Source organism: Trichechus manatus, unplaced genomic scaffold, assembly GCF_000243295.1.
Source record: "Trichechus manatus latirostris isolate Lorelei unplaced genomic scaffold, TriManLat1.0 scaffold00015, whole genome shotgun sequence".
In the NCBI taxonomy this organism is placed as follows: Eukaryota; Metazoa; Chordata; class Mammalia; order Sirenia; family Trichechidae; genus Trichechus; species Trichechus manatus.
The window spans coordinates 25,142,246-25,152,813 of NW_004443951.1; the positions used below are offsets into that span (position 1 = coordinate 25,142,246).

Below are 10,568 nucleotides of genomic sequence, written 5' to 3' on the forward strand. Positions count from 1 at the left end.
CTCGGCCGGGAAGGGCGGAGAGAAAGAAGGTTCGGGAAGATCTCAGGGCTGGCTCGTTTTGGAAAAGCCGCTAGATCGCTCCCACCCCCACCCTGGGTTGGTCCCAGCAAGGGGGGGCCTCTCCCCGCCCCCCGGGCTGCGCGGCCCGCTCCCTCCTCCCCCGGCTGGAGCCCGGGCCAAGTGGGTGCGCCCGGCCGGGACCGGGATCCGGTGTCGGTTGCAGCTGACAGTGCGGCGGGCGGGGGCCGGAGCAAGTGGCCCGCGGGCCGGCTATTAATAACGCGACCGCCGAGCCCCTGGTCGTGCAGCCATGGCCAGTCCGGAGCCCCGGCGCAGCGGGGATGGCGCCACCCAAGCCGCGAGGTAGGACCATCCAGGGCCCGCGTCGCTGCCCCTTTGGGGAGGGGGCGCTGGACGGATTCCCTTTCCCCGCGCGTGAGCACCTTGCGCCTGGCTGGGGGGTAGTGGTCCAGCCGGGCTGGAGCAACGGGTGGAGCCACCCCAGCGACAGGAGATGCGGGTGTCTAGGTCCGGTGTCCTGGCACCTCAGCCTGTGGCTTTATAAATACTCACCGCCCACCACCCCGTGTGAGAATTAACCCTTTCAGACCAGTGGGCATCAACTATTCAGACAAATGCTATTTGGCACCTAGTGGCCTAAGACAATCTCTTCCTCACCCCAAATGTCAACTGGGATGGAGGTCTCCAGCTGCTGAATTCTGCTGTGTGGAAGCCACTTGGTGCAAGGTTGGGCCTGGGCCAGCTTTAAGTTAAGAGTCTATTCAGGCAGCTTGCTCTCTCCTGTCTGGGCCTAGGATGGAGGGTCAGGGGAGGGTCTACTTTCCCAGGCCGGCAGGGGAGCTCTGGCTGGTCAGGGATTCTGGAGGAGAGGTCCTCCCCATCCACCCACACTCTCAGCTTGTGGCTGGTCCAGGGAAAGGGACCTGTGGCTGAGGAGCTTGGGGAGAGTGGGACGTATTTCTGCTCCAGGTCAGACTGTGGCCCTGGGACTTTCAGTGTAGAGGCAGAGGTGCAAATACAACTCTCCCATCCACACACATCCCTTCACTGTCACACACAAGCAGAAGGCTGAGCACACAGTTTTACACACAGAAGCTCTCTGGAACTGCCGTACATGCATACAGGTACACATAGAGTCACAGATATGTGCAGACTCTTGCCCACACAGTGTCACACACATTCCCAGCCGCAACCCTGATAGACCTGGGTGGGAGCTGTGGGAGCATACTGGGGACAGGAACAGAGTGGCAGAAGCACACTGCCTGGGGCCCAAGGGAGTCTGAGGTCAAGGGCCCAAGCTGAGCTCACTCCCTCTCCCCTAGACCTCCCATAATCTGCTCCTTTCCCAGCTCCTTAGAGGGAGAGGGCTGTGTGAGGGCAGTGGCTAGCTAGCAGAGGGCCTGGCAGTGTGAATGGTGACTGAGGCAACATGGTGTTTGGTAACAGCACTGCCTGGAAGTCAGGACACCTGGGTTCTACTTCCAGCTTGTCACTCGACCTTGGGCATGTTTCCTCCTTGGAGCTCAGTCAGTTTCTGCCTGCCTGCCTTCTACAGAGCCCCACTCTGGGATATTGAGCAGAATGAGAACCACACTTGTCCTTAGGAAATTCACTTAGAAGTCAGCCGCATGCCCATCTATAACAAAAAGCACTAAGTACAAAGATGAGCTGCATACAAAGTGCCATGAGAACGCAGAGTGGTGGTTTATAGGAAGTGCTTCACAGAGGAGATGGAGTTTGAGCAGGGCTTGAAGGATGAGTAGAAATTTGTCGTTGTTGTTAGGTGCTATCAAGTCAGTTCTAACTCATAGTGACCCTACATATAACAGAAAGAAACACTGCCTGGTCCTGCGCCACCCGCATGATCATTGTTTGTTTGAGCCCATTGTTGAAGCCACTGTGTCAATCCATCTTGTTGAAGGACTTCCTCTTTTTCACTGACTCTCTACTTTACCAAGCATGATGTCCTTCTCCCGGGAATGATCCCTCCATAATATGTCCAAAGTATGTGAGATGTAGTCTTGCCATCATTGCTTCTAAGGAGCATTCTGGCTGTACTTCTTCCAAGACAAATTTGTTCATTCTTCTGGCAGTCCGTGGTGTATTTGTTAGGTAGACAGATATAAAATATATTTTGAATGCTGTTATACATGCTGTAGTTATTTTACCCTTTTTAGATCTCATGCCTACCCAAGGAAGAGAGGCAACGTAGTGTGGCAAACAAGAGCTCCAGTTCTGGAGTGGGACCGCCAGCATTGTCCTGGCTCTGCCACTTACAAGTTGTGCAGCCTCGAGTGAGTTCTTTAATCTGTTTGTGCTTTGATCTCCTCATCTATGAAATAGATGGATAATAAATGAATATTATATAAATGGTGGAGTGTCTGGGTGGCGCAAACAGTTAAGTGCTCGGCTACTAACCAAAAGGTTGGCAGAGGTGCCTCAGAAGAAAGGCCTAGCAATCTACTTCTGAAAGGTCATAACCATTGAAAACCCCATGGATCACAGTTCTACTCTGAAACACAAGAGGTCGCCATGAGTTGGATGAATTTAATGACAACTGGTTTGGTTTATTATAGAAATGAGTATTCATGTAAAATGCTTAGAAATAGTGCTTTGAGCACAGTAGGTTATTCCAAAGTGGAGCGTTGTCTTCTGGGAAAGCGAGGACTCTGTTGAGTATCAGAGTGGGTCTGGCTGGCTGGGCAGGTGCATCCTTCCTGGCGCTGGGAGCTCTACCTACCCAGGTAGTGCAGGATTCTTCTCTTGTCAGATGGTGTATAAGGAGCTGCATTTCTCAGCTGGATCCTTCAGACATTGTGGACTAAGAGTGAGAGGTATGAAACGTTAATGCGTGTTCTGAATTGTCAAGCAGTGGGTGGGCTGCAGGGAGTAATGTGAGGTGAGGCTAAAAAGGTATGTTGGGGCCACATCTTTAAGGGCCTTGAATCTATGCTAAACAGTTTGGCTATCTATGGGTAAAGAGCAACGTGATTGCTCTATGTCGTAAGGTCCTGGAGGGCTCAAATGGTTTGCACTCAAATGCTAACCTAAAGGTTGGCGATTTGAGCCCCTCAGTGGCACCACAGAAGAGAACACCTGGCGATCTGCTTCTGTAAAAGAGTACAGCCAAGAAAACCTTATGGAGTAGTTGTATTCTGCAACACATGGAGAGTTGCCATGAGTAAGATGGCAACGGTTAGCAGGCTAACTGTGGAACTGTAGAGAATAGATTGGGGTGGGGAGAAGGAAGAAGACTGGAGACAGGGAGACCTGTTGGAAGGCTGGTGCAAAAGTCCAGGTGAGAGATGACGACTTGGACTAGGGCGCTGGCAGTGGAATGGAACAGAGGGGGATGGAAATTGGAGACTTCCTGAGATAGAAAGGTCAATTCTCAGTGAATTGGCTATATGAGAGAGGGAAAGAGCTGTCAAAAGATTTCTTGCCTGGTCACTCTGGAATATAGTGGTATGTCTCTCTGAGATGGAGAATACAGCTGTAGCCAGCTTGGGCAGAAGGATAATTTGGGATAATTTGGCAGTTGAGTTTGAGGTGCCAAGTGACATCAGGTAAAGATATCTAAAAATCAGTTCCTGTCTGGTTAAATGATGTGAATGGATGAGGTGATTGTTGAGATTGTCCTCGAACTTTAAGTTTTGGTGCAGTTGCTGGATTGAATGAGGCCAGTGATGTCTGAGGCCTGTTGAAGACTCACTTTTTGGTTTCTAGAGGGCCAAGACGTAGTACAGAAAGGGAAACCAGGGATTCCTGAGGTGTCAGAGAGGAGGACAGAGTACACAATAGTTTAGAATTAAAATAATATTTATTGGGACTTGGAGTTAAGATAAACCTTAAAACCTGGACACAAGTAAGCCTTTTTTTAAGACAAATAAATCAAATTCTTTGCTACATGGGGCTTTTCATTTATACTTTATATCTTAAAAAAAAAGAATTCTTAAAAGCCAACATTCAAAATTTAGTCTGTTTTATAACAGGCGCACACTATCTTAGTTTCCTTGAGCAAACTACTTAATCTCTCTTAACCTCAGTTTCCCTATCTGTAAAATGGGGCCAAAATGGGTGACTACCTCATAGAACTGTTATAAGCATTCAGTGAATTGATATATGCAAAGCATTTAGAATAGTGCCTGGCACATGAAAACCTGTTACCATCAAGTCGATTCTGACTCATAGCGACCTGGCACATAGTAAGTCCTTTGTAAGTGTAATTTATTATTATTATTTCCATGGTATTTTATATTTGCAAAGAATTTTTCAGAGATTTAAAGTAGGTATGATACATTTGAAACAAGAAAGACTGAAACCACCTGAGGGTCATGAAGCAGCAGAACATCCCCCAATAGGAGTTGAGTAGGCCGGCTGACAGCTGGGTCAAAAAGCTCATTAGTTGGAATGATAGAATCTGAATTCAAAGAGCCTTTGATAGGCTAGAAGGATGGGCCAGTTCTAACAAGATGGAGTTTTATAGGCTCAAGAGATGTGGCTTAAAAGCACTTGGTGTGAAAACGTTTTAAAGATTTTTGTCAAACTCAGCATTTGTCAAGCATGTGCTGGAGGAGCTGCCCTATATGCTAAGGGAATCTTGGCTTCATCAACAGGAGTGTAGTGTCCAGAGACTTACACTGCTCAGAGCACACCTAGAGTACTGCTTTCAATACCCATCCCCAAGGGGCAGTGATGATCTGGAGCCTGGTCAGAAAGTGACCCAAATGAGAAGGGCACTGGAAACCGTGGCATGTATGGAATAATTGAAAAACAAGGTAAGTTAGTTATTTTGAAGTGTTTGAAAAACATACATGGAAAAGGCATTACATTTGTCTGATTTTAGAAGGATGAATCAAGTCCAACAGGTCTCTCAACATTAGAATTTTCTTATGACAGAGGACCAAATAGTAGTGCCTCAGGTGTGAGTTTCCTGTTCTTGAAGGTATATGAGCAGGGATGAGCCACTGACACTGTGGTGATGTTGTCAGGGGATCTAAGCAGTGGACCCTGTTGGAGGGAATATAAGGGAGCAGACCAGTGACCTGTGAGATCTGAGAACCTGTTATAACCTAGGCCTGAGGCCTAATGAGTCCAATCATGGACCATCCTGGGATTGTGGTTGCCCTCTCACTTTACATCATTTCTCTTGCAGGGAAACAAAAGCAGATGCCAAGTTTCCTCTTCAGGAAGAGAACTCTAAATCCCTGAATGAGGCGGAGACCTTGAACCCGGAGGTTACTCTATCTTTGAAGGGGACCTTGAACCTAGAGGATATTCTCTACCTGGGAGACACAGGTGACCTCCATGAGACACTGTTTGTGGAACAGACTGAAAAGCCAGAGGAGACACTGTATATTGAGGAGATTGTGCAGCCAGATGAGGCACTGTACGTGGAAGAGCCCATGAAGCCAGAGGAGACGCTATATGTGGAAGAGACTAGGAAGCCAGATGAGATACAGTTTGCGGAAGAGCCCATGAAGCCAGCAAAGGCCGCAGCCCCAGAGCAGATCCAACATGTGGGAGAGATGGTCACAACGGAGAATTCTAACCCTGAGGCGAGTCTCAGAGCTGGGCCTAGCCCCAGCACAGAGGAGGCCCTGAGCATAGAGGACCTGGAATTGCTAGAGGAGCGTTTCCAGCAGTGTGTCCAAGCTGTGGCCCAGCTGGAAGAGGAGAGGGATCAGCTCATTCATGAGCTTGTGTTGCTCCGGGAACCAGCCCTACAAGAGGTGCAGCAAGTCCATCAGGACATCCTGGCTGCCTATAAACTGCACGCCCAAGCAGAGCTGGAGCGAGATGGGCTGAGGGAGGAGATCCGGCTGGTCAAGCAGAAGCTGTTCAAAGTAACAAAGGAATGTGTGGCCTACCAATACCAGCTGGAGTGCCGCCGGCAGGACGTGGCCCAGTTTGCTGATTTCCGGGAAGTGCTGACTACAAGGGCATCCCAGCTCTCAGAAGAGCTGGCCCAGGCCAGGGATGCTTATCAGAGGCAGAAGGAGCAGTTGCGACAACAACTAGAAGCACCACCTAGCCAGAGGGATGGGCACTTTCTCCAGGAGAGCCGGCAGCTCTCTGCCCAGTTTGAGAACCTCATGGCAGAAAGCCGCCAGGGCCTGGAGGAGGAGTATGAGCCTCAGCTGCTGCGGCTCCTAGAGAGGAAAGAAGCTGGGGCCAAAGCTCTACAGAAAACCCAAGCCGAGATCCAGGAGATGAAGGAAGCTCTGAGGCCCCTGCAAGCCGAGGCTCGGCAGCTCCACCTGCAAAACAGGAACCTGGAGGACCAGTTGACACTTGTGAGGCAAAAACGAGACGAGGAGGTTCAGCAGTACAGGGTAGGCCTGAAAGGAAGTCTGGTCTTTTAGCTTGGGGAAAGAAAAGGTGACCAGATTGAAATGTCTTTGGGACTGAAGGAAACTATTAAATGTAGGAAGAACTTATTCTTTGGGACCATTCACTCACTTCTTTCATTCTTCATTCATTCAGACCTGTGCTACAGGGGTTGAAAATTATCTAGACTATTTTAGTTTACACAGCACTTTCACATCTATTATCTCATTTGATCCTCACATTAATCCTGTAAACAAAGTATTATCATTTTCTATAGATGAGGAAACTGAGGCTCAGTGAGTTGAATTTTTTTTTTTTTTAACATTTTATTGTGGTTTGGGTGAAAGTTTACAGAGCAAATTAGTTTCCCATTCAACAATTTATACCCATTTTATTTCGGACATTAGTTGCAAGCCTGTCAATGTAACAGCACTCTACCCACTTCCTCCCTGAGTTTCCCATTTCCATTCACCCATTTTCCTGCCCCTTCCTGCCATATGAACTTTGTTGTTGGGCAAATGCCGCCCTTTTGGTCTGGTATGGTTGATTGTTCTGAGGAGCCCTTTCCTCACAGGTGTTACTGTTCACTTTATAGGCCTATTGTTTGGCTGAAAGGTGATCTCTGGGAGTGAGTTCATTTCCAGGTTTGAAAGGTCTAAAGGCCATAGTGCTGGGGGTTCCACCAGTCTCTATCAGATCAGTAAGTCTGAACTTTTTTATGAATTTGAATTTTGTTCTACATTTTTCTCCCACCCTGTCCAGAACCTTCTACTATGATACTGATCAGTGAGGTGGGTTATTGGTAGCTGGGTGCCATCTAGTTCTTCTGATCTCAGGCTAGTGGAGGCTGTGGTTCGTGTGGTCCACTAGTCCTTTGGACTAATTGTTTCCTTAAGACTTTGATTTTCTTCAATCTTCTTTGCTCAGACAGGAAGAGACCAATAGTTGTATCTTAGATGGCTACTTGGAGTTGGAATAATTTGAACCTTGGTCTGACCAACCCCAAATATTTCAGTCCTCGTTCCATGGCACCATTTTCCAATTCTGACTGGATCACACTTGGGTTTATATAGAGGAGGGAATGAGGCTAGATAGAATTCAGTCCCTCCTCTCCACCCCACATTCACTTCGAGTCCCATCTATCTGGCTTGAAAGTTTTTCCAGTCTTAAAATTGGAATGAAATCTGTATTCCTTATTCTCCTTATTTGTGCATTTGCCATCATCTTCCTTGTATTCAAGGTATTTCTGATTAAGTGTGAGCCAGTTCTAATCCCTTTTTAGAACACAGTGGGATATAAATACTAAATGAATAAACAATTGCGTCTGCCTTGCCCACAGACTGTGAGCTTTCCGAAGGTAGGGGATATGTTTTATTTCTTTGTGTTATTTTCTGCCACCATGGCTCAGAGTACACATCAGTTAAGTGCTGAACTGAATTTACGCTGCTGGGCGCTTTGAGATGACTATAATGTGGTGCCTTTTTTTTTTGTCATTTGAAACGTGTTCCTTTGGATAAACTTAAAAATCTTATGCCCTCTCAGAGATTCTGATACATCCATAAGGGAACCATGTCCCCTGTTGAAGACGGCTGTATCTGACTTCAGTGAAGATTTTGTTGTAGTTTGTGTTATAATATTGAGTGTTTTCAAACTATGCATACTTGTACTACCCTCACCTACTCCCAAATTGACTTTTTACTGGTTCACAATCTAGTGAAAGGGCATTTATTGATTTAGCATAAATACTACCCTTAACAGCTTATACTCAGGTAGACATCACATTAATAATTGTAACCCAGGGTAGAAGGTAGAGATGCAAGTAAGAGTATTTTTGGAAAATCGGAGGGATTATTTTTAGCCATGGGTTAAATCAGAGAACTCTTCATGGAAGAAGGGGTGGAATTTGAGACAAGTTTTGAAGGCAAGATCTAGACCAGCACTGACCAATACAAATTATAATGAGAGCCACAGATGTAATTTTAAATTTTCTAGTAGCCACATTAAAAAAGTAAAGAGAAACAGGTAAAAGTAATTTTAATATATTTTATTTAAACTAATATCTAAAATACAATTCCTAAATGTAATCAATATTAAAAATTCTTAGCTATTTTATTTTTTTCAACTAGGTTTTTGAAATCTGGTATTTTACATTTACAGCATATTTCTATTTGGACAGCAACATTTCATGTGCTAAATAGCCATATCTTAGTCATCTAGTGCTGCTACAACAGAAATACAAGTGGATGGCTTTAACAAAGAGAAATTTATTTCTTCACTGTAAAGTAGGCTAAAAGTCCAAATTCAGGGCATCAGCTCCAGGGAAAGTCTTTCTCTATCGGCCTTCTCATCAATGTTCCCCCAGACTAGGAGCTTCTCGGCGCAGGGACCCTGGGTCTGAAGGACACGCTCTGCTCCTGGCACTGCTTTCTTGGAGGTGTGAGGTCCCCGTCTCTCTGCTCACTTCTCTCTTTTATATCTCAAGAGATTGCCTCAGGATACAATCCAATCTTGGAGGCTGAGTCCTACCTCACTAACAACTGCCGCCCATCCTCCGTCATTAATATCATAGAGGCAGGATTTAGAACATATAGGAAAATCACACAATACCGGGAATCATGGCCCAGCCAAATTGATACACATGTTTTTTGGGGGACATAATTCAATCCATGACAAGCCACATGTGGCTGTTAGCTACCTATTGGACAGTGCAGATCTAAACATGCGGAGATGCCAGGAACCAGATGGTGCAAAGGCACAGGAGGTATGAGAACAGAGCATGTTCAGGAAATTACTAACTTGGCTGCATGTGAAAAGGGGAAAACTGTAAAGATAGGTTGGGGCAGATCACATTGGGCTTTAATAATGATAGTGGGAATAGAAGAGGAAGGATGCAAGAACAATTGCCGAAAAATAAGCTTGGCAATTGAATGAATGGGGCAGGGAGGTAAGGAGCCAAAAAGGATGCTGAGATTTCAGGTATGGCTAACTAGGATTGTGGTGTCATAAATAGAGAGCTCTCTGGGTTTAGTTTTCTGACACAGTACCAGAAAGTCATAGGGTTATTTTCCCAAACGATTTTCATCAGCATACTGGGTTTTAGATTCCAAGGATCATTGTATGAAACACATTTTTGTAAAAATTTACAGCTCAAGTTAATTTCTCATATAAAAATTTATACACATATTGTTATGTGACCCTAGTTGCAATCCCTATAATGTTACATCACACCCCCCTTTCCATCTTGGGTTTCCTGTTTCCATTCAACCAGCTCCTATCCGTTTCTGCCCTCTCATCCTGCCTCCAGACAGGAGCTGCCCATGTATCTACTTGAACTAAGAAGCATACTCTTCATGAGCATTTTTAGTCCAGTCTAATCTGTTTGAAGAGTTGGCTTCGGGAATGGTCTCAGTTCTGGGTTAACAGAGTCTGAGGGCCATGTCTTTTGGGGCTCCTCTAGTCTCAGACCATTTAGTCTGGTTTTTTTATGTGAATTTGAGCTCTGCACCCCACTTTTCTCCTACTCTGTCAGGGACTCTCTGTTGTGTTCCCTGTCAGGGTAGTCATTGGTGGTAGCCGGGCACCATCAAGTTCGTCTGGTTTCATGCTGATGGAGTCTCTGGTTTGTGTGGCCCTTTTGTCTCTTGGGCTAATATTTTCCTTGTGTCTTTGGTGGTGTTTTTTTTTCTTTTTATTGTACTTTAGGTGAAGGTTTACAGAATAGTTTATCATTAAACAGTCAGTACACATATTGTTTTATGACATTGGTTAACAACCCCAAGACATGTCAACCCTCTCCCTTCTCGACCTTTTTTTTTTTTTTTTTGGTGAAAATATACATAGCCGAAGATACACCATTTTGAAAATTTCTACACGCACAGTTCAGTGACATCGATTACGTTCTTCCAGTTGTGCTGCTATTCTCACTTTAGAAGGTTTACAGAACAAAACAGTTTCTCATTAAACAGTTAGTACACATGTTGCCCTAAGACAATGGTTAACAAGCCCAATACATGTCAACACTGTCCTTACTCAACCTTGGGTTCCCTATCACCAGCTTTCCTGTCCCCTTCTGCCTTCTAGTTCTTGTCCCTGGACTGCTGTGCCTCATTAGTCCCATTTTGTATTATGAGGCAGTCCAATCCCTGGCTGAATGGTGAACCTCGGAAGTGACTTCACCACTGAGCTAAAAGGGTGTCTGAGGGCCATACTCTTGGTGT

General features: G+C 45.9%; 1 protein-coding gene across 2 annotated transcripts in view; it reads left to right on the plus strand.

The window, feature by feature from the left end:
- Positions 1–216: 216 nt before the first annotated feature.
- Positions 217–10,568, plus strand: part of SYNC (syncoilin, intermediate filament protein) — a 21,507-nt gene continuing 11,155 nt past the window's right edge. Inside the window, exons 1-2 of one of the 2 annotated variants that reach the window (XM_004371987.2) lie at positions 217–363; positions 5,177–6,356. In XM_004371987.2, coding sequence (XP_004372044.1) covers positions 311–363; positions 5,177–6,356 — 1,233 coding nt within the window. In that variant the 5' untranslated portion in view covers positions 217–310. The remainder of the gene's footprint in view (positions 364–5,176; positions 6,357–10,568) is intronic. The other variant, XM_023727276.1, reaches the window with a different exon arrangement.